This window comes from Pagrus major, chromosome 3 (assembly GCF_040436345.1).
Source record: "Pagrus major chromosome 3, Pma_NU_1.0".
In the NCBI taxonomy this organism is placed as follows: domain Eukaryota; kingdom Metazoa; phylum Chordata; class Actinopteri; order Spariformes; family Sparidae; genus Pagrus; species Pagrus major.
Genome location: NC_133217.1, coordinates 20,645,009 through 20,669,967, shown reverse-complemented (window position 1 = coordinate 20,669,967; position 24,959 = coordinate 20,645,009). Strand labels below are relative to the sequence as shown.

At 39.1% G+C, this 24,959-nt stretch overlaps 1 protein-coding gene across 1 annotated transcript in view; it reads left to right on the top strand.

Annotated features, from left to right (window-relative positions):
• The first annotated feature begins 1,060 nt into the window (after window positions 1-1,060).
• epb41a (erythrocyte membrane protein band 4.1a) overlaps window positions 1,061-24,959 on the top strand; it is a 45,605-nt gene continuing 21,706 nt past the window's right edge. Inside the window, exons 1-11 of the mRNA XM_073463078.1 lie at window positions 1,061-1,369; window positions 4,375-4,677; window positions 9,091-9,195; window positions 12,185-12,227; window positions 12,323-12,398; window positions 14,325-14,543; window positions 16,287-16,374; window positions 18,563-18,715; window positions 19,175-19,272; window positions 19,932-20,107; window positions 22,114-22,361. Of these exons, the coding sequence (XP_073319179.1) occupies window positions 1,061-1,369; window positions 4,375-4,677; window positions 9,091-9,195; window positions 12,185-12,227; window positions 12,323-12,398; window positions 14,325-14,543; window positions 16,287-16,374; window positions 18,563-18,715; window positions 19,175-19,272; window positions 19,932-20,107; window positions 22,114-22,361 (1,818 nt within the window). The remainder of the gene's footprint in view (window positions 1,370-4,374; window positions 4,678-9,090; window positions 9,196-12,184; window positions 12,228-12,322; window positions 12,399-14,324; window positions 14,544-16,286; window positions 16,375-18,562; window positions 18,716-19,174; window positions 19,273-19,931; window positions 20,108-22,113; window positions 22,362-24,959) is intronic.

The window sequence follows — 24,959 nt, the reverse complement described above, 5'->3', positions numbered from 1 at the left end:
TAAGTCCTGTTACGTGGCCAATGCCTCTCATTCACGGGCACATTTAATTCAGGAAGAATAGCATGGTCAAGGTAGCTGTGGACTTCAAAACTTCTCTCCAAATAGGACTACTGTACAACAACACGTGCAAACTTCTAACAGCAACACTAACATTAGTAACACAGGAATTATGTGCTTACCCCTACACCCCCCCGAGCAACAACTGCAATCAGCAAGAAACAACGATGCATAAAAGATGCACACATAATCACAAACTAGATCTGTACAGTTTCATCTCATTACCTAAATTTAAAACACGTAGCTGAAGGGTTTCAGGAACACCAAATTGCATATAAATATCAGAATTTACACAGTGCTGCTGCGGTATGTTGCTGTGTGTTTTAAAGACACTGAGGACAACAACCTTCATTATGAAAAGGGCCGTGGTGGACCATGTAGCTGTCCGTGGTGCTGACATGTGAAGATGACAGGGACAGAGTTGCCCATGTGTCACTATGTGTGTGAAAAGTTAATCTTTTTTTACTCACCTCTACTTGAAAAGGAATTACATTCTCCTATCCTTCATTGTGCCAAAACGTTCAGTGACTCTGTCACATAGCTCCTCACAGGTCGTATGTTACAAAGGATTCCATCGATATCCTTGCCAAGTGTCCAAGTCTCTCCTGTCCACAGGTGTTTCTCAAGTAGGTTTTAATCCTTTTCAGGCAGGAAAAAGACCTCTCTGCGGATGTGCTTGTAACAGGTATCGTAAGCATCAACCTCAGCAGCTTGCAAACTTCACATAAGGCAGTGGTCAATTCATCTTTTATGAAAATCTCCAACAGTTCTGCTGGTGGCTTGCCGAAAGAGGGCACCTGCATAGACGACCTGCAGTTCGTTTCCTAGTTCCTTTTCTTTAAAAACTGTATATATATATATTTATATATATATATATATATATATATATATATATATATATATATATATATATATATATATATAGAGAGAGAGAGAGAGAGAGAGAGAGAGTTTCTGTTTTTTAACTTGATTTTGTCCTCAATCTCCACAGCTGGCTGTTGCCATGACAACAGATGAGGCAGAGAGTCTCCAGAAGAAGCCGCGGCAGCAGGAGGAAACGGGCCAGAACCCCGAGCCGCCCTCACCAGAGGAGGAGCAGCTCCGGCCTCGCAACCGCAACTCTGCCAGCCGTGGCCTCTCTCGCCTCTTTTCTTCATTCTTAAAGAGGCGCTCGCAGTGTGAGAGTGAAGCGGGAGAGAAGGAGGACAACGAAGAAGAAGCTAAAGCCCCCATCGCTGATCCTGAACCTGAGCTGAGGACAGAGGGAGAGGTCGCCCTGGATCAGCACTCAGTGAGCAGTGCTGAGGCTCAGGTCAGCATGCGTGCTGTATATCTTTGTCTACAGTACATCTAAAGCCATTTCAGACAATGCAGAAGTGGTTGAAGTATTCTCTGTCAGACTTTTACGTTAATGGTCCTTATGGTTTCATTAAGACATGAAAGAGAGAGCTAAAGAGGAAGAGATCAAGAGACAAGCAGTGAGTTACAAATGTTTTCTGCTCTCTCATAGGCTGCGTCAATGATGAATTTGAAAACGTGTTTGATGTTTAGGCCTAAGTTACCATCATGAGACTTTGCCTCCTGCTTCTTACAGTGATATGTTTTGGCATCTTTTTTCATCATGTGATGTTATCAGAACACAAGCATTGGATGACACGATGCTAAGGTTGGACTCTGGGGCACTGAGGGTGCGGGGGCCTCTTTGTAGGGATAATTACACATTTTTGAGTGGCTTGGGATGATTGAAAACTGGAAAATTGCAACACACCTAAGAATTTACAAAAATCGCATGGTCCTGCAGTGATTGGGCTAGGGCGTGGCCAGTGGGCTCATTTCATTAAATTGAAAACTCACAAATGAAAGCTCTACAGCATTCCCCTTATACCTTCTCTACACAGGAGGGGTATTAGCCATGTTTTTCAGACATTCGCTTAACATCATTCAACAGAATATACACACTAATCTTTTCATTAAAACCATATTTCAACCTTGTATGAGAGTTTGTCTGACAGAGGGTCAGCCATTTTGGGTTTTGTGTGTTATTTTCTCAACTTGTTTATGATGCTCAAAAACTTTGAGCTAATTTACAAGCTGGGGTGTGGCAATCTGGCTTGAAAGCACCCCTACAAAATTTAAACAAAGTAGCCCCCACATTATGTTTCACTGATCATGTGGCATGGCAGCCAACAACATGCAGCAAACTTAACAAGTTAAAAAAAATAAAATAAAATAATTATATCTATATCTATATATATATATACACCGATCAGGCATAACTTTATTACCACCTGCCTAATATTGTGAAGGTTCCCCTTGTGCAGCTAAAACAGCTCTGACCTGTCAAGACATGGACTTAAGACCTCTGAGGGTGTCCTGTGGTGTCTGGCACCAGGGTGTTTTATAGTGGAACCTCTGGGTCCTGTATGTTGGGGGGTGGGGCCTCCATGGATCAGACCTGCTCCAGCACGTCTTACAGATGCTCGATCAGATTGGGATCTGGGGAATTTGGAGGCCCGGTCAACACCTTGGGCCCTTTGTTGTGTTCCTCGAGCTGTTCCTGAGCAGTGTTTGCGGTGTGTCAGGGCAAATTGTCCTGCTGGGGGGCCACTGCCATCGGGTAGTGTTGTTGTGATGAGGGGGTGTACTTGGTCCACAACAGTGTTTGGATGGGTGGTGCGTGTCAAGTGGCATTCACATGAATGCCAGCACCAAAGGTTTCCCAGTAGAACATTGTGATGAGATGATCAATGTTATTCACGTCACCTGTCAGTGGTTTTAATGTTGTGGCTGATCGGTGTACATATATATATATATGTATATATATATATATATATATATATATATATATATATATATATATATATATATATATATATATATATATATATATATTGGGTAGAGAGAGGGAGGGTGACTTGCAGTAAAGGGCCAGTGCTGGAATTAAACCTGGCCTGCTGTTGTAAGGACTCAGCCTCAACACATGGTAGGCAGTCTCCCAGATGAGCTTCCAGGACACCCCTAAATGTTTGATGAGAATCAAGGCCTTAGGATTTGTACAAGTCAATATTGAATCATAATCATAACACCACCTGTTGACAACAGAGCGCTACCATGCATGACAAAATTATTTGATTTAGTTTGAATTTACAATTCGTCTTCACTGGATATACAATAGCATCTGTTGATGTTTGAAACGAGGTTGCCATGGCTGATGGATGACACCACAGCAAACAGGAAGTGTGAATAACTCTGCAATGTCTCATCTAATCAGCCTCAAACTTTATGTGGTAATTGATAAACCACTCCTAATCACAACTGTGACATTCTTGAGCCATAGTGCCACTGACTGGCATCAGGAAGCAAGCCACATTTGACAAATATGTTTTGATTGAGGCTATATGAAATTTACATTGTGTGATCATGTGTTATTAGTGCATGTTCTCTAATGCCACATAGTGGACACAGGAAGGGATTTTCAACTCCTTTGCGCTATGTTGGATAGACGTGGAGATTTAGAGCCTAGTCAACCAACTTACATTGAGACCATGAATGTTGGTCCTGAATTGTGTAGGGGAATGCAAGGGCCTGTTCAACATTGCTTGAATCTGTTTTTTGTTTTTTTTTCAATAATGGCTGATTGTGTTTGTGGCCAGCAATAAAAACATGGGAAAATAAATCTAGTTGGTCCAGTCGTTCTAAGGAGAACATGATATCAATAGTTTGCTTACCACTTTCATGCAGTGTGCATTTACCTTGTAAACCTTGATTATATTGGTCATGAAAGTCAATTAGGAACATAATCGATGGCAAAAAAAGACACTATTCTGTCTGCATGGGCTGCTCGTAATGCCAGTTCAGCAGCAGAAGTTTAAGTCCTTCAGTCACTGTCCCTGGATGCGTTCAGAGAGCCCAACCCACAATCTCAGTAGTTACACACATTTATTACAGAAGAAAATAGTAAAAAGACCGTTTGGCTGCTGCTTTGTCACATAAAGTGTCAACTGAAATAGAAGTGTGTATATTCTGTTGAATGATGTTAAGTGAATGTCTGAAAAACATGGCTAATACCCCTCCTGTGTAGAGAAGGTATAAGGGGAATGCTGCAGAGCTTTCATTTGTGAGTTTTCATTAGTTCCCTCAAGTGTTTTAATGACCATAAAGGCAAACATATGTGTGTGCACATCCATGCCACTGGGACAGTTTAACTTGATTGTAGACAGATTGAAGTTTGTAGTGTTAATGCCTATAGTCAAGTCATAAATCTGTCTAAAGGAATGATTAAGAGGGTGTAGAATGCATTGTCATTTTCTTTGTCAGGCTGTCCAGGTAGAGAAGAAAGAGCCTGAGGAAGAGAAGGTGGAAGAGGACAAAGAGAACAACAAGGAGAAAGAAGAGGAGGCTGTCCTGGAGAAAGAGGAGAAAGAGAAGGAGAAGGAAGAGGAGAAGGAGGAAGAGAAGGAGGAGGAGAAGGAGTCTGGTCCTGAAGGATGCAGTAAGGAAGAGAAAGAGGAGAAATTGACAGAGGAGAAGGCCAAAGCTCCCAGAGGTCCACGCCGACCCAAGACCATGCAGATCAAAGTCACCCTGCTGGACAACGCGCTATTTGAGTGTGAGCTGGATGTAAGATCATTTTCCCTTTCTTTTTCATTCATCATGCACACCAACAATGAAAAATACATTCCAACTGGCTAAATTATTTATGTTTAAAACATGCATCCACATGCTTCTCCTGAAAGTATCATATCCATGTAGAAGTATTAAGCCAGTGTTTCTCAATGGGGGCATTCATACATTCAGTCATTTTTAAAATTCAATGTAAAATAGAAAACTAATTATTTATTACACGACAAAACTACAAAATGATCTGGTCTTAAAAAAAGCTTAAAATGAAAAATGTAAATTGAAAAAGCAATTATACAAAATCTTAAATGGAAATACTCAAACTGAAAGCATTTGTAAAGATGAAATTATAAATGGCAATGAAATAAGACAAGGGAAATCTTGAAATTTTAAACTCAAAATGGGGACTTGTTAAGCTTAAATGGAGTTTGTTAATGGAGAAATAATCAGTAAATCTCAGCAATACATATTCTTTAGGCTACAGCTGTTATGATAAAATCAATGAAAAGGAAATCTAGAAATCTCAAAAATGTTGAGAACCACTTTATTACGCAGTTCTGGGGAAGCTACTTGGAAGCTTTACAAGCTGCCATTTACTTCACGCTGGAAGAAGCTGAACTACAGCAAAGCTACCCTAGGGAAAAATGAGATTGATCAAAGTACAGGTGACAGTTTACAAAATTATAACTAAACATTAAACATAAAAGTTACATGCCAGCAAAAAATTTAATTAACTCAATTAAGGATGCTTTCACACCTAACCTGTTCGGTTCAGTTAAAATGGACCCTGGTCCGTTTTCAAGGTTGGTACACATTGTTTGGGCTGGTGTGAAAGCTGTCGAATGGAACCCTGGTTCAGACCAAACAACTGGACCAAGTACACTTGAAAAGGTGGGTCTCAGATCACTGTCAAGCGGACTCTGGTGTGGTGTGTCTGTGGTGTGAAAGCAAATGTACAAAAATGGAAAATGCAAAAAAAAAAGTGTAATAATTTTAAAAGAAAATTCCCCACTATTCATTGGAAAATGCAAGAAATGTTAGTTTTTGGTTTTATATACATTGTCCATCAGTCAGACACCAAAGGTTGGAATAAGGAGGATAAATCAGTTAGCCAGGTAACTTCTTAAATAGTATGCGACAACTTCTTTCAACAATTTCTAATAAATAGGAATAATGAATATTTCTGATTAATTGGCACCTAAGTCATGAGTGCATTACCCAGGCATGCCTTTACAGCAGTCAGGATGAAGAAAAGGGGGCAGGGCTGGTCAAAGGGGGTTCAATAACAATAGAGCAGCAATGGTAAAATAAAAATTTAAAAATAATTCCTTTCCATGTATTGCCCCAAACTATTTAAGTAGTTAACTACACAACAAATGTAAGTATTTGAATTATAATTGAACTACCATGAAGTTCCTGCAAAATGTAGTTAAACTGCTAGCTTAATTGCTAGTCACTACTCTCCAACACTGGTGTTAACATGAAAACAATAAGACAATCAGTGTTAAAGCCTTCAGTGTTACACTGGGGTTATTTTCAAGTATGTTTTTATTAGAGCTACAGATTATGATTATTGTCATAATGAATGAATGAATGAATTCATTCACTTGGCTTTGTGTTATGGTAATCATGTACCAGGGGCAGTGATCCTGTTTGGTGTAGCTATGCTGGTCTTGGGTCTGATAAACTGCAAGTCATATGCTTTGAGGAACAGAAGTAAGATGCTATTAGCAACCTGGCAGAAGCACTCCCTTAAATAATTGATTAAAATCTTCTCCACTGTTAGTTTTTGTCACTTATTTATAAAACCTTACTGCTGACAAGAGACAACTTTCTGGTAAAGAAGTCTACACTACTCCCTTTATTGAGTGCAAGCGTCATCAAGCTTGTTAGATGTTTGTTAGCAACATCCATGCTAGGCCAGCTAAATCTGGAAACACTGTTTAGAGGGAAACTCAACCAGCTTTGTGACATTACAATGCGGGTAGTATATGCAAATCAACATTAATCTTCCCTACATGGGCTGTTGTTCGAACTACAGATTGTATTGCATCTTTGTATGCCTGCTTCCATGGACACAAAGAGCATAGACGTTGGATTGAGAGAGAGAGCTGCCCTTCTCACCCTCAAGGCAACTTACTCTTTTGAGAGACAGGTTACTTTGCCCCAATCCTAACACATCCCTTGCACCAACCAATCAGCCCTAGGACTGCATTGAATAAGAAGCCTGACAACCTGAAAATAAGCTTTTTATTAAATGTGCACTTCTATTTTTGAGTGAGTGAGACACCAAGTGAAAACATATACATTTTGCTTTAATGGACATAAATTTGACTCATCCCAGTGGCAGGAGACATTTGTTTTTAAGGCGTCAGCATCTCTAATGACTTGGACATGAAAATTACTGTTTTTGTGTTGTGAATATAATAATTGAAATATTTTGATATCCTGCCATCAGTGGTCTGTTAATAAAGAACTAACTTTGAACTCCAATGAAAAACAAGTAGCTACTTGTCATTATCATGAGGTGATGATTAATCTGAGTATACTCAGAATTATGTGTCACTTAATTTGAGGGGAGCATGAAAAGAATAACTAAAGATTAAGTATTTAATTAGATTACTGAGTATTATGTTTGAATGAAGGTACACAAAAAGAGTAACTAATGCTTAAGTAGTTAGTATTTGATGAGTCTACTTGGTAACTACTTAGTATGAAGTTTCACTTTACGTGAAGGTGCACAGAAACAGTCACTACTGCTTAAATTATTTAGTATTTAATGAATGAATTAGTATAGTAATTCATGAGTCATCACTAGTTGGTGCCTCTCAGCAGTTGGTTCATAGTTAATGAGGAACAACTCATGAAGAAAGTGGTCAGTATGTGGTTTCACTGATACTTATGAACTAATCATTACCTAATGATTCAAAAATCTAGTTTCTCCCAGTCTGTTCTCTTGTAACTCATCATTATATACTATACAGTCCTCAGATCACAGTTATTCAGGAAGTACCTAATTGTTGACTTATTAACTATCAAGTCATTCCTGGTTCATTCCTTATTCGCTCCTCAGTAACTACTCACATTTTTGTCTACCTAAAGTGTTACCGTTTTCAGGAAGATATTTTAGTGTACTGTTTAGCTGTGCGGTGCAGTGTATTCAAAACTTTCAAAACGATTTTCTATTCTCTATTCTACTGCATAGACAACCTAGTTCTATCACAATCTTTCCAGTGGTGCGATACTTCTTTAACTCAATGTGTTTGGTGGTCTTTGGAGTCCAATTGTACTACAAGGATGCACTTTATTTCAGAGTGCACTAATGAGATGTAATAAGTCTTAATTTTGTATTAAATTAGACAAAAACTAGAAACACTATGTTCTTTATTAGACAGTAAACAAACACAGTTATATTCTAAGCACACTAATCAGACGTAATAAACTGTACTTTGTGTCAAATTAGACAAAAATGAAAGAAATAGTTTGTTATTAGACAGTAAACACAGAAAAACCCTAATTATCAACCATACACCTAAATAATGCAGTAATTAGACACCTCATATAATGCCTTATTAGATCTAAGATATACTGTACTTAGACAATATTATACTGAATTATACTTTAATTAGAAACCAAATAGGGGATCTTGATTTATATTACATATTACTTTACAAGATCATGCAATCAGAAATTAAGATGCTATTTTTTCCCTTAATTCCAAATAATACTGTAATTAGACAGCACATTAAATTCCACTGACATCGACTTACGATGGCTTTATTTGGCAAACATGCAGTAATTTGACAAAACTAAAACATAAAACACTTTATAGCAGAGCATTAAGGAGTAAGTGAGGAGTCTCATCCTGAGGAATGAAACTGCTCTGTAGTCTGTTGATGCAGCATTGAATACTTCTGTATTGCCAGATGGTAGAAGAACAACTGGCTTATGACAGAACAATTTTTGTTGGCCTTGCTTCCGAGTTATAACTTGCTGTTGGCTCATTATTATGAAGACATGACATAACATTATTAAGGAATGCTGATAACTTTAGCCATGTCAACAACTACCATCTGTTAGTTACAGTTATTAATCTTGTATTCACAGTTTCACACACTACAGATCAAAACTAATGAAAATCAATATTATGTCTAAGCATGATTTGCCCCAGGGGTAGCATAGTGAATTGAAGGAAAGCCAGAATAGACCCTTGGGGGACTCCACAAAAGAGATGAGTGCAGGAGCAGGCACCTCCATGAATAACAGAGAAAGGCCTATGGGACAGAGAATCAGAATCAGAATCAGCTTTATTGGCCAAGTATGTGTACACAATCAAGGAATTTGACTCCTGTTAATTTTTATAATTTTTAATTATTTTGTGTCTTGTTCACTTTGTCTATGTGTGTGTGTCAGAAACATGCCAAAGGTCAGGAGCTGTTCATGAAGGTGTGTGACCACCTCAACCTGCTGGAAAAAGACTACTATGGCTTGGCCATCTGGGAGACACCCAACATGAAGGTGAGAAATTGTCACTAGTGAAGTCTCATTTCCACCTAGCATTAGAATTTTTGTATTTCCATTGTCAAAAATTGTGGATGGTGCCAAAAAAATCGTTCCATACAACCTTTTCTTTCCATCACCCCTCAGTGAGTAAGTTAAGTACCTAGCACACTGATCTAATACTAAAAGGTTGAGTTAGTTTTTGATTTTTTTTTTACTGGTCAAGTCAGATGGTTGGCCAACATGAGTCAAGGTCTGCTCCTAGGTTTCTGCCTCTTAAGAGGTCGTTTTTCTCATCACTGTCGCCAAGTGCGCGCTCATGGGGTAAATTAATTAATATTTTAGACCTGCTCCAATGGAAGTACCATGAGATAACCTTTGTTGGTAATTGGTGCAATATAAATAAAATTGACTTCACTGACTTAAATTCTTACATATTGCACCTTTAAAAGGAAAAATAATTTGCAACTATTTTGACAACCAATTATTACTTTCAGTCATTTTTCAAACAAAAATGTCAACATTTTTTGTTCCCAGCTTCTTAAATGTACACTGCAAAAATCTAAATATAAGAAATAAATGCTTGATTTGAGAAGATATATTTAAAAAAATTCTAATTATCTGCCAGTGCAATAAGAAAATTTGACTTGACAAGATGTCAACAGGAGTATAAATAAGTAGGGCTCTGATAACTTTTCCAAGGTTAGTTAAGTAAGTAAGTAATTTCTGTTGATGAAGGTTCTCAGTCATCCAGGTCATGGTAATTCTAAGTGCTGTACTGTAGGCTACTGGACTTGTTTCAGAGAGGTTTCACCTCTCATCCAAGAGAAGCCTCTTAAGAACTGAACTGAAGAAGCTTAAAATAAGTCTGTGGACTTTTTGCAGACTTTTCCCTTGTATCTAGTTAAAATAAGACAAAGACAAGGCATGTGACATTTACTTGAATCACGTCAAAGAATCATCACTAGTTAATTATTTATACTTAAAACAAGAGCAACAATATTTTGTATCTAAATATAAGATTATTTCACTTGGTTAGATGGTCAGTGTTTGCAATGTAAGGATTTGCTGCTTGTATATGGGTTTTGGACTTTTGCTTGGACAAAAGAAGCATTTGAGGACCTCATTATGGGAAGATTTAAAGAGCATTCATTCACCTTTTTATTGACATGATTATTTCAAGTTTGAAAACACCATAAACAAACATAATTTACTGCATAACCTACTGATGAAATCTGCAGGGGACTGTATTAGACTTTTCTATTTAGCAGAAGCTGTTTGGTGTTGCATGCTTTAAGATTCTTGAAAATTGTGAGCCTATTTTCCTTAAATAAAATGCTTTTTCCCTATTTAGATGCCAAATGACATGATTAAAAGAGAACACATAACAATCTTATGGTGTTACGCTCGGTTGGTGGAGTGTAGACCCAAAAGTGGACAATGAGGCAGGATGTAGGATATAAGGTAATTTAGTGACTTCGCAAGGGTTTTGCATGTAAAGGTGTCCCCGTCTGGGCATGTGAAGGCGTAGGTGTGGTAGCTCACAGTGGCGCTGGTGGTAGCGTGGCGAGTTGAGACTCCGGTCAGCACAGGGTAAGGCTGCTGGCTGCAGAGGTGAGGAGAGCTGGACGCTGGAGCTGGAAACACTGTAATTGGACTGCAGGTGAACACTGGATGTAGAGAGAACACGAAAAATGTTAGATCTCCAAGAGAGAAACATGAAAATACTAGAAGTCATACAAAACGAGGATCTAGCAGGAGCTATGTACCACATCTAACTGATGAAATCATCTGGCAGCAGGTAGTGTGGAGAGCAGGGCTTATCAGCAGGCGCTGATTGCCAACCTGCTGCAGGTGAACGTGTGACAGCAGCTCCGGTTAGCGGGAAGCTCTGCCCAGCCTCTCAATGCATCCTGCAAGCACAACAGAACAAGAAACAAACACCAAGCACCAAATATCTACCACAGAATCTGACCGATCATGATATATGGAACACTTTAAATGCAAAGGATGTTATTGTGTTCTCCAAACTAACAAAATAACCGGAGAACTACTTCCTACAATTGACCCAAATGTAACAGAACCACTGCAGTTATGCCCACTATTAAACTTATTTTGCATCACTGATGCATGGTGTGAAGGGGACACTGTTTAAGACTTTATTCAGGTATGTGATTAGCACACAGATAAACCGCAGAAACATTTGATACCATTTCCAGTAATCAACTAGTTTTCTCCATTGTGCTGATCCAGAATCAGTCCTTTATTATTTATTTCTCCTGCTATAATTACAAAAATAATGTATTTATGTTTACATTCAGATTACTTGACTATTTGTGTGACTGTCTGCTTTGCCCAAGGCACAAAACTTAATGAATGTTTAAACTGCACAGAAATTGGCTGCAAGTTAGTTATGTGATAATACAATTACCTACATCTAAAGCACCGAGGTTGGTAAGCACCAGTAAATAAAATGCCTCTGGGCACCATCATATTGGATTAAAAATTTGCAATGAGCTAGTGTTAAAAAGTAAAATAATACAATCTCTAAAAGGGTAGACAGAAATACAGTAGCCCATGAAAAACTAAAAAAATATACAGAAACAAGGCACTCAAAGCCGCTCATACTTTTCCCCCAAGCAGCAACTGTGTCATTAGAGGGCAGCTAACAGGTACAAGAACAGTACAGCAAATAAACACAAACGTACATGCAGCATGCTCACTTCTTCTTGTCAAATACACCGAACAACTCGCACATAATGCCATTGTAAAAATGTACCTGCAGCAAGTTCCTCTTGTGAAATGAAATGCCGTGGGCAGGCCTCTATCCAAAGGAAAAATAAATCAATCCAACAGTCCCAACCTCAGTATTCCATAAGACAAGAAAAAGGCAGTTCTTTGTATGTAAATATCATTGATGGTTGGATCAACATGTTTAACAGTGTTTAAGGACTTCTGACACTGTCCGTGCAAACCTAATGCTATATACCTCTTTTTTTTTTATTAGACTTGGATGGACCTGACCAAGGAGATCCGCAGGCAGGTACAAGGTGAGCAGAACACCTTCTGTTCTAATGTTCTGTTGTTACATGTTTCTAATACACGTTTACAGTTATTTCATCACAACCTCCTTTTCCTTCTCAAGGTGCTAACTATAATTTCACCTTCAATGTGAAATTCTACCCACCGGATCCAGCCCAGCTGTCTGAAGACATTACAAGGTATTGCATGGGATCGAGTGATTTTGTCAACTGCTACCTACAAACCAAATTTTGTTGCATCAAAAGATTAATGTGAAAATGATTAACATCTCCAGATGAGGTGTGATGATTTTAACATCACATTTAACATAGTATTCAGTGTTTTTAGGAGTGAATGCGTGATTTTATTTGCATCTACCTCGGACCTTTTTTGGCCAAAAGTGACCACACCATCATAAGATCACTACATTATGCTTAGTTCCCTGAGAGTTAGAAAAGCAACTTCATCACTGATAAAGAATTAGCTAAATAAAGATTGCAAGACTACAAGCAGCAAAAGCACCGTCAAAAGAAGGCTGTTTTGTAGTGGACCCAGAGCAGGAGCTTGAGGTAGGCTAAGAAATACCAGAATTTCTCAGTGAACAACTACAAGGAAATTGTAATTTTCTCAAACTATAATTGACTTAACCTGATACTTGTATAGTCTTGCTACAGTTTTGTTGCCTGTGCTGCAAAACTTTACACCTCTGTAGCTCCAGTGGTATGTGCAAAACAGTAAATGTACAGCCTTGCTATTCATTAGTATGCAGACACATTCACACTTTAGTCATTCATATCAAACACCAGAGTGTTTAGTTTTCCAATAAGCTTCATGGGTGAGATTGTGTTGAATGCTGGCAGGAATGTTGTCTCTGATGTGCTGGAGAACCAGTTTCTCTCTAGTTGCTCTGGATAGAGCCCTCACTTCTCTATTCAGCCAGGCCTTCTAATTGGGAAATGATCTTACTGTCTTTGTGATCACCACATCAACACATTTGCTGGTATACTGTATGACATCACTAAAGAAGTTCATTCCTCAAGCTGCTGTTGCTGTTATTCTGTGTGGCAGAGTCTCTGAACATCTGCCAGTCTCTGCACTCAGAGCAGTCCTGTTGCTGCAGCTTCAATTGTCCTCACATTCATATTTTTTAATGATTCTGAGCAAATTTCAGGTGGATCTGGTCAGCCTCCTAAGATGAGTATATAAAAGTATGGCTAGATGGCGCTATGACTCTAACTGAGTTTTGGCATATTAATGTGTACAGGCCGGGACTATTATCAAACGTGAAGTTTGGGCAGATTTGACCATTTACAGTGGAGTTACAGCAGAAAAACTTCTAACAAGTTTTCATTGTTAGGGTGTTCACTGTGCACTGACCCCATGTGTAGAAGGAGTCCAAAACAGTACATCACCTGTAAATGGCAAAACAGTCAAAACTAAATTCAAAATAGCTGACTTCCTGTTGGGTTTAGGGTATGGCACCAAACCCTAAATGCTGATGCAATACACATGCCTACAAAATTTCATACATGTAGGTAAAGTACTGTGGGGGAACCATCATTGAAATATTCTAGGCTGTAGAGCCATACCCACACCCATGACCCATACCAGATCGCAATGTTTGCTGCTTTGGACATGTTTGCCAATTTTCATGAAGTTACGAGCATTCATTGCATTCCCCTAACACTGACAACAACTTCCTGTTTTGTGGCGAAATCTCAAAATTCGTTGTGCCTTCCATGGGAACGCGGTGTGATGTAGACAAAAACTTTTGATAACTTGTCATCCTTAGGGTGTTCACTGTGCACAGGGCCCTAATTATGTGTGGCCAAGAACATATGGTCCGAAGCAGGAGAACAATAATAATAATAAATAGGGTGAATCTTTGCTATGTGCTTTTAATATCAAAATTAACCCATGTGGATCAAACATTGTAATCAACCATTACCGGGGTGTAGAGATAAGAGGTGACTTAATTATGAAAGCTGACAAAAATCTTAACCAAAAGTCCACTGACTAGCCTTTTCTGTACAGTACGAACCCAGTACAAGCCTCCAAATAAGATTATCTGTTATAAAACCTAAGTTCCATACACAGCACATCTGATCCCTGTTTATGCATTGCAGGTACTATCTGTGTCTCCAGCTGCGGAAGGACATCCTGCAGGGCCGACTTCCCTGTTCCTTCGTCACACTGGCCCTGCTGGGTTCATACGCCCTGCAGTCGGAGCTGGGTGAGTATGACCCCGAGGTGCACGGCAGTGAATACGCTAAGGAGATGAAAATGGCCCAGGGTCAGACGAAGGAGCTGGAGGACAAAATGATGGAGCTGCACCATACATACAGGTCAGAACACTGCTGCAGTAAAACAGTGTTGGAAGTGTTCACATACATTACCTAGTAAAGTAAAAGTTATGTAAAAAGGCAAACCCTAAAAATTTTACACATAAATATTATCAGCAAAATTTAATGAAATATCTAAAGTAAAAGTATAATCGACAGTGCTGTACATGTTCTTGTTTAAAGGAGAAATTTGCCATGTTTAATGTGGATATCCCAATCAGTGTTGATGATAAATGTAGTTAATTGAGGCAAGCAATGTTGTAAAGTTTTCAATGAATACAACAGAAACAATAATATGGAAGATAGCTGAGTGGACCGATTCACTAATAACATTCACTGATGACCCGCAGTCGTCACAGTTTGTCACTTCAGGTCATAGTTCAAGCAACTCTGAGTGAAACAAGGAGAAATGTGCATAACACCACCTGACCACTCTGTGTATTATCTTGTGGTATTAATAATGATTTAAAATAACGATCAAAAGAGCGGGACTCAACATGTAACGTCACCATACAGCTGCGAGTATGAGGGATATTATTTGTCATGTGTATTGCCTGTGGTCTGCAAATGTCTCAGCACTTAACCCACAATTACCTTATCACTGCTCGTAAAATGTAGTGTGCATTGATTCTTTGAAACATACAGTATGCGTAGTTTCAGCACAACTAAGGGCATGATAAATAGAACGTTACTGTAATTACCTGTTATAAATGACACACAAAGTGTATCCTGCCCTGTAACCCATTTGTATGAAATATGCAAAATATTTTCTTAATACTGAATGAAGACAAGGTAAGTACCATGAGATGTACTGTTGTTACCTTACACTTTCATAGATTCTACATAGCCAAAGAGATTTTGTAAATACCAGAGAAATTCACCCTAATTAAGCCTGCTTTTACCAATAAAATCGCAAAATTGATTTCACATATGTAAATTAAATGCTGTATTAATGTTGTCATAACTGTCACATTCTACTTTTCCCGTGCCTGGGAAGAAAAAACATCATGGTTGAGCTGGTCTCAACTGTTTTAATACTTATCCTCGTAGCATTTGTGCATTCACAAATAAGTAAAACAAAATGAATAAACCATATTATGGTAATAGCACTTTGATACACAACCTGTTAGCATAATCAGTTCAATTGAGTGTTTAATAGAAAACTATGCAGAACTTTGACTGCATAACAATGAAACTGTGAAACATCACTAACAGGCAATAAAATAAATGGCTGTCCTCTGGCTGTTTCCTTTTGGTACGTAATTTAAGTCAGAGCGGAACCAAACAAAATCAACCTAACAGTAAAAATGCTTGAACTAAATAACAAGACTGGATTTTTAACTGAGAGGCAAAAGATGGCCCATGGTTTTCATGCTTTGATTTTTTTGGGAAAGGCCTGCAAATTCTGAGGAGGGGCCCTCAACCTGACCTCAGCCCTGTATCTCTTAAAATGCTATTGTGTGTTATAAATGACAACAGAAAAAAACAAGTCAGCAAATTTCACATATCTCTACAATGCAAATCAACCATAGGTCGTCTATCTGGAATACCTCACAGTGATCCAGTCTGTAAGCCACAGTGAGTGGCTGATCACACCAAGACGCATTGCTAGAAATCCCTTGCCAAAAAAGCTGCTTGTGCCTGTATCGACAAGCCTTGGTGTGATTAGAGCCTTATTGAACAGACTTCTCTCTTAAATTAGCATGACCAATCAAAATATGACTTTCATTTGTGGTGTTGTGGCAGGTCAATGAGCCCGGCCCAAGCAGACCTTATGTTCCTGGAGAATGCCAAGAAACTCTCCATGTACGGAGTGGACCTTCATCAGGCCAAGGTGAGCACAAAATGTTGTCTGTGGTGACTCTAGAATCAAGTGTGCTTCATAGATCAAATAAAACCTCCAACACACACAGTATGGATGTGAATGTGGTTCAGCCTTCCAGTGCTCTATGTGGACAGTACAGTACAGATGTAAAACAAAAAGGACAACAAAAACAAATCAAGCGGCTCTGCAGCTTTGTCTGTTAGTCTATTTGTTATGCATCATAGAAGTGTGTGTTCCAGGTCTAGACAGTAGGTAAACATGTGACATGTCAGGTTTTATAGTAGAAATCAGGTCACACTCTTTGCATCAGGGTAGGGATTTAAGCTAAAATGGAGGGAGGGATTTTAGAGGACTATACCGCCCTCCTGTGGGTGATGGTGAGCACTACAGATAAAAATACAGTACAAGACAACTTTTCTTTTTGTGGTGTATTCTGATTCTGAGATAAGGAAAACTTTAAGGAAGTGATAGAGTAATCCATTTAAATAAAGATAAAGAATATTGAACTGACAGTTATGATGTTCACAATTATTGCTGAAAAAGCATGAAAATTATTAGGTTAGAGATTCCTAGTAGAGAGGTTTGATCGCATTTTATAGAATCTAAAATTTCAGTATCGAATCAGCTTCCAGAATCCTGATCTCTTTGAAATTCTTATCAAATCCACTTACACCATTTGCAAGTAACAGAACTGAACTCAAGATAATAATAATAAAAAACTCAAAAGATTAATTTCAGATCACTGATCACCTTTTAATAGCTCATAAGGCACAAATAGTTTGTAATGGAAGCCTAATTAATTTGCGCAATCTGTAGTTGCAACCTGAAGATGAAGTGAAAAGCAGAAGATATGAAATGTAGATGAACTATGTATCCGATGCATCATAGATAGCTGCATTTCTACATGGAATGGAACTGTCACATAACATTTACATCAACCCTAGTCATACTGAGGCTGAGAGTGAAGGAACATTCTGAAAAATCAAAAAATGAGTGTGTATTCTGGCAGGTGCTTCACTATAGTTGTTTACCAGAGTAAAGGTAATAGTACTGAGAGCAGAGGAAAAATTGCCCTAAATTGATCTAGTTTCTTTGTCTAGTCTTTCTCAAGTGTTTTGTGAAACTGCTTCTCCAGCACATTAAAGACAACATCCCTGCCAGCATGGACCCTCAACAGTATGCTTTCAGAACCAACAGAGCCATATCCACTGCCCTCCACTCAGTCATCACACACCATGAGAATTAAAAACACCTACATCAGGACTGTTTTGAAAACTAAACATTTGCTTGGCTTGAGCACTGCACTCTGCAACCGGACATTGGACATCCTCACAATAAGACCCCAGACAGTTCAGATTGGCGGTCTCACCTCATATACTTTAGTGCTCAACAATGGAGTCCTCCAGGGCTGTGTGCTCAGCCTCTTCTCATTCACACTGTACATCCATGACTGCACTCCCAGACATTGAAAAAACTCTTTTGAAGAGTTTTTTATTGTGAAGATTGGGACGACACCACCATCAACAGCCGCTTTACAAACAACAATGAGATATTGGGATGAAATCAATGATCTTAAAGAGTGGTCTGCTCAATGTCAGCAAAACTAGGGAGCCGATTGTTGATTGTGCTGTGAAAAAGAATGAATGAATTTGGTGAAAAAGAATTTCCCCTTCACTTAAAAACATGTTTAATTTCCTATAACTTCTTCACAATAAAAGCCCCCCATTTTAAGTCATTTTAAAGCTTTTATTGTGAGGCAGCATTACAGGAAATATTGCATTTTCACCAGCAATAAATTAACAACCCGAAAACACTCCCGAAACAGCGTGGCTCGGTTTGACTTGGTGCAGCCAAACTTCGCATGTGCGCATCTTAGGTGCACACCGGTACTTAAACAAATAGCACTATACCCCCGGATGGCATTCACAGTTCAGTCCACCACCATAAACAAAACATCACTCGGAAAAATGGTAATTTTTTTAAAATCCATCAAGTAGGAGGTGGACTGAAGCTGTTTTGTCTTGTGGTGGAATACACACCTTAATACTGCCTGTCATTTGTCACCCATTTAAGATCTCTCTTCATCTTTGTTGTCCATTTCAGGTTTCCTCAGAAGGTCATAGCACTCTGAAATCTGCGTAATTTGTTGACAGTTGATGGAAATCTTTTGTTCTGTCTTTCTGGGTGTCTCTGTCAGGATCTGGATGGTGTTGACATCATGCTGGGGGTTTGCTCCAGTGGTCTGATGGTTTACAAAGACAAACTGAGGATCAATCGTTTCCCCTGGCCCAAAGTCCTCAAGGTCTCATACAAACGCAGCAGCTTCTTCATCAAAATAAGACCCTCTGAGGTACAGTGATTTCACTATACACATTTTCATCCACCTGTAAAACTTGTTGCTCATTCAGAAAACAGTATGCAAGGAGTGTTGCTCTCAAGTAATAAATGAGGAGCAAGGAAATGTCAAATTAGGAATTGAGATGTAACCCGAACATGATCTGTCATGTGACTTTAACTGCCTATACTAATCAGGTGACTACTGATTTGTCCATACTGATCACATGACTATTTGCGAACCTATATGAAATAGCTCAAAGGCCAAGAAGATTTTATACTTTCCCTGTTGAAACGCATAGGCATGTTTTTACTGTATTTATGATTGAATAGCTGAGACATTAAAAGCTTTTTCACTCATCACTCATTCTGTTGCCCATGGTGAAACACTGAACCAACCCTAACCATAAATGAAACCATAAAGCTGATTTCATTCTGCTTGTTTTTATGAGATTTTTGTTTCTCATTTCAACAGGTGGAACAGTATGAGAGTGCAATTGGCTTCAAACTACCAAATTATCAGGCAGCAAAGAAGCTGTGGAAAGTGTGTGTGGAGCATCACACCTTCTTCAGGTGAGATATTGTATCTATTAAAAATGTAAAGGTAGAAGCACTTGGACTTCTCCAATAGGTTTATATGTAGGTATAAAAATCACAAGAAAACTCCAAGGCACTCCCTGAGAATGGCTTGATGCTGAAACGCATCAGAGTTTGTTTGTAAGGTCTAATATTGATTAACAGCTAGCACTTACCTGTTACCAATATTAAAGATTCATTATTATTATAATAGTAATAATAATAATTATTGTTGTTGTTGTTGTTGTTGTAATTATTATTCCTTTTTAACAATTTCAATAATAATACTTTTTATCTGATTCGTTTTAATAGTATTACCCTCTCATATTAATTTTTATTCTATGCTTTAATTTTTTATGATTTTATATATGTTTTCCCATCTTATATGTTTTTATTGTATTTTATTGTAGTGGATATGATTTTGTCATGCATATTTTTTTGTATTTTTAAGCACATTGAGTCTATGCCTGCCGTATGAAATGTGCTATATAAATAGATAGTGCCTTGGAGTTTGCTTGTGATTCCCAAGGTATTGTGCTCTTTAAGTCAGTTTGTCAACACGGCTGCATGGTGGACATTTTACTGAATATGGTTGCTAGCTGGCGGTCGCACAGTCAAATAAGAAGATCAGTATCAATGTTTTTTTTTGTGGTCAGGCTGACTTCCACTGAGATGGTCACCACTCCTAAGAAATTCCTGGCGTTGGGCTCTAAGTTTCGCTACAGTGGTCGCACTCAGGCTCAGACCAGACAGGCGAGCTCTCTGATTGACAGACCAGCACCGCTTTTCCAGCGCTCTTCCAGCAAGAGGAACTCACGCAGCTTGGATGGAGGTACAGTGCTGTTTGTGTCGTCTGTGTGTGTGTGTGTGTGTGTGTGTGTGTGTGTGTGTGTGTGTGTGTGTGTGTGTGTGTGTGTGTGTCAGGATGTGATTACATCCTGAGTGACACAGTCACAGAGTTTTCACTAAGTCCCCTTTCTGTAGTACACCCCATCACACTAATGTCCAGTGTTCCACTGTGAATGCCGGTGCGATACAGGCCACTGTCTCATCCTTAGTGATCTTCAGGCATGATCTGAGGCAGTGCAGTGGAGGACAAGACGGCACTTCCCATAGGTCTTAGGACAGACAGAGTCTTAGGTGAACTGCAGTATCCCTCTCTCAGAGACTCTGACTCAGAGACTCCCTGCAAAATAAAAAGGTTTCCTTGATTTGTTAAATGCCTTGTTCATGTGTTTTTACTCTTTGTCTTGAAAATGGCAGTTTTGCCAAAAGAGCAGATAAAATTAAGATTCATACAAGACAAAGCTGGAGAATTTCACAAAATTTTCAAAACAAAATTTTGTTCTAAAGAATTCCCTGTAATTTTTTTGGTGTTTTGCATCTCCTTTATTCTTGGCACAACCTGGGATATTTTCTGTCAAAATGTTTTGGTTAGAATGCACTGGAAGCAGAACAAAACAGATACCTTCCACCATCACTTAAGACAGGACCACTGCTATTTTCAACCACTTACTGTACAAAGGCTGTCAGGTAATCTTGTAGATGAAAAGAAGGTAATTTGAGGCATGGACTTAGTGTGCAAGCATTACCTTCTTTTCAAGTGTATCATCACTGTCTTTGGCAGGTAGTACTTCTTAAGCTGTCACAGGAAGTATACCCTCAGCAGGGCTTTTTTGGTTATTCAGCTCGTGTTCAGCTCCCATTTAAGATTCAGTTTCAATGAGACCTTGACAGACTGGTGACTACAGGTGCAGCTGTTGGTGTACAGGGAGAGGAGCAGAGTAGAAGGGGTACAGCTTTGGGGGGGTCCCTTGCTGATGGCTCAGGAGTCAGATACATGTTTCCCAAGCTTCACGTGCTGCCTCCTGTCAGATGGGTCACTGATCCACCTGCAGGCACTCAAGTCAGGCACACTCAGCTGGGAGAGCTTGTCCTGCAGAGGAGCTGAGATGATGGTGTTCAGAGCAGAGCTCAGTCAGTTACGGAGGTCACAGTGTTGAGTGTGTCTAATATATGTCCTCCTACATTAGGTAAGTGCTGTGGCTTTGTTGGCTATAGAACATACACAACTAATGCTAAACTGTACTATTTATTACTGTTTTTATTACTGCACTGCCATAAATGTTTTTTACACATCTGTTTTTTGTTATATAAGTCATCTAGGGACTTTTTTTTTTCGTGACCTTCCTTTCATGGTGTCTTGTCTGCTGAATGTTGTTGCTGTTGAGAACAATTTTTCACTTACATCTTTGATAAGTGTGTATTATGAGAATGACAAATAAAGAACTTGAACTTGAAATTGAAATGCAAGCTGTTATTTGCAACATGAAATAATTTCCTCTTGTTCATTTTGAATGATTGGCACAATCAAAACAAATGCTATATATTTGTCCCATGCATAACCATGCAAGAGTCCTTTTGGATACTCAAATCTATTTTGTGAGTGAAAAATCAATTTTGAAACGTGACACTGCCACCATTTGCGATCTGTGAGCAGGCAGTTCTCGCAAATCATTTTTGTGAAAAAGGCCCCTGGAGGATGTGGCTAGGGAAAAGGACATCTGGGCCTCCTTGTGTACAGTGGCTCGGACTCAGATAAGTGTCAGAAAATAATGGATGAATGAATGGACATTATTATAATTTCATGATCAGTTGATATCATGAGGGCAAATACAAAACAAGGCCAAGCAAACATGAAGTTAACTTATCTTTTAGATTACATCACAGTTGTTTCAAAAAGTTTCCAATATTTCTAAAAGCTGCAGATACCAATTTTCTTTTGTATTGTTTTGTTTTTGAAGTGAGGCCATTGTCTCTCCTCTCTGTCCACCACAGCCATTGAGTCGACTCCAGACAACAAATCCACTCGTCCGGTCAGTGCCCCCGTTATGTCACCGGTGTCTCCTGGGGAGGCAACCCCGTCACCGCTACTACCAACCCTGTTTCGCTCTGACTGTCATGATGGCTCCACACCTAAAGACCACCGCTCTGCTCACAGGAAGGCAGAGGTAAAGCTTGGGAGTCAGCCACCTGAATACACTAAGAGCCACAGCCGCAGACCAGAGTCCACTCCAGAAATCAAGGTAATAGACACTATCCTTTTACATTGCAGGCACAGGCGCAGGCATCAACTCTGTTCATTATTGAACAAAAACAGAGGTTATAGGGCACCCATAATCAGAGGCTAGGGAAGAGGCCATAGAGAAGAGGTTATTAATAAAGAAATACAGTTAATCTTTGGTTGAGGGCCCCCTTGGTGACATTAGCAACTAGAATGGCACTCAGTAGAGCACATATCTCTGCCAAGCCCCAACAGTACCCTTTAATTAAATCAAATCTAATTCAGTATCAGACTTGATAGCACAGAATTATTCTAAAATGGAAACCACCCATAACTGCTTAATCATAATTTAAGATCACCAGATCTGTAACAGTCTACCATTGGGACAACAAAACAATGCAGTTGGAATCATAATCTCTACTGTGTTGTGGAATAATAATAGGTTGATAAATAGGGAAACTGTTAAAACAGAGCTGTACTGAAAGATGCCATTGATTTTAACCATTTCAGGTCACATCAATGGTCATATTGTGCACCTATTTAACAATATTTGCCAAAAAATCATGCAATTTCTTTGTATTTCAATATCAAAATCCAGCCATGTCTTTGTGCTGTAAAACAACATGTTAGGTGTGCTTATGTAAGCAGGAACCAGCCAATTTTATCATGCCATCCACCCATTAATCTATCTTACACTTTAAGCGGTGAGTGAATGTCACAGAACTAGATTGATTAGATTGACAGATTAGATTGTTTCAGGGACCAGGCCTCACTGATTACTGTAGATAACACACATTTATAACTTTATTCATCGATTGGGGTGAAAGTGCATCATATTTTATTGAGACAGTATTTTCTGGTTTTCCCTTTAATGTCCCTCCTACTGCTCTGCCTGAACCCTCTGTGATTGATAGCTGTAGTTGATGCAAAAGAACCCGGTTTAGAGACCAAACACAAACTCAGAGACCAACTGTGGCCAGTTTGACAACAGGGAATCAAGTACTGTGAATGTGGTTATTTGTGTATTGAAAAAGATCAAACCAAATCAATTTTATTTATATAGCCCAAAATCACAATCACATTGCCTCAGTGGGCTTTACAATCTGTACAGTGAACAACACTCTCTGTCCTTAGACCCTCGATTCAAGTGAGGAAAAACTTGGCATATTGAGGGGAAAAAAACTTTTAACAGGGGAAAAAAAAAAGAAGATGGAAGAAACCTCAGGAAGAGCCACAGAGGAGGGATCCCTCTCCCAGGATGGACAGGCATGCAAAACATGTCGCATGTACAGAAAAGAACAACAAAATCAAAGTTTACAGGTTGCATTGACAGAATATCTGATACAAATTATAACATATGTAAAGTGTGTGGATGGACTGAGCAGGATGAGGCATCGCCAAGTGGTGCCCAAGCCACACAACCTCCTCTCCACCATGTTGACCTGGAAGAGGGCAGGCCACACTGGATAATTAGAAGTAAAACAGAAAAGATCAGAGTGAAGAGGCATCAACTTTTACAGAAATACAGATATAAGGCAACAGTAAAGAGCAATGATCCAGCTGAGCCCAGGGTATGATGATCCATATCCATCAATAAGTGTTTTGTACAGTTTTGTATGTCATCAGCAGCACCTTAAAGTCTGATCTTATATGAATTGGGAGCCAATGCAGTGAGGCTAGGATTGGTGTAATGTGATCAAATTCTCTTTACATGTTAAGACCCTAGCTGCAGCATTCTGAACCATCTGAAGACTTTTAGTGCTCTCACATGGCAGACCAGAAAATAAGGCATTGCAATAATCCATCCTAGACGAAACAAAGGCATGAATCAGGATCTCTGTGTCAGCCGTAGACAAGAGGGTATCTAATTTTAGCTATGTTGCAAAGGTGGTAAAAAGCAATCTTGCTAATTTATTTGATGTGCTGATCGAAAGAGAGGGTAGAATCAAAAGTAACACCAAGGTTCTTGACAGTTGAACTTTGAGAAATAACACAGTTGTCAAGAGTTACGGTCACCTGATCTAGCCCCGGGTTCCCAAGTGAGAATCCGGCAAGAAAACCACCTTGTTACTATATACCCTGTAGTCAAAGTGGCAGCTATTGGTCTCCAATGCTGTGTGAGGTCCTGCTTGGGCCATGTTTGGCCAGCCCTTCCATGGCTCAATCAGCGGTGTTCACTGGGAGCTCCTGGTGATCTGATCAGACAGTCTGCTACTTGACACGTAGCTGCATGGCGGGCAGCATAATTCACATTCTGCGCTAACGCTATTGGCTACGAAAAAATCCTCGATCCATCCCTTTATCCGGATTGACACCAAAAGTTAATGTGGTCTATTATGGGCCGAGATCCACTCTACACCAAAGTTTTGTGTTATCCTGCTGAAAGGTCAGCCAACCAGCCAACCAACCTACTGACAAATGGACATGGATGAAAATATTACCTCCTTGGCAGAGGTAATTAGGTGATATAAGTATACAGTCATCTTATGCACATTGTATGAGTAATATATTTTTACATCAAAACTGAAGGAGCCTAACTTTGACCTTGAATTCAAACAGTGTCATGGTCCTAATACATCAGTAATAATATAGCCAAAAAGCATGAAAATAAATTGTGAGA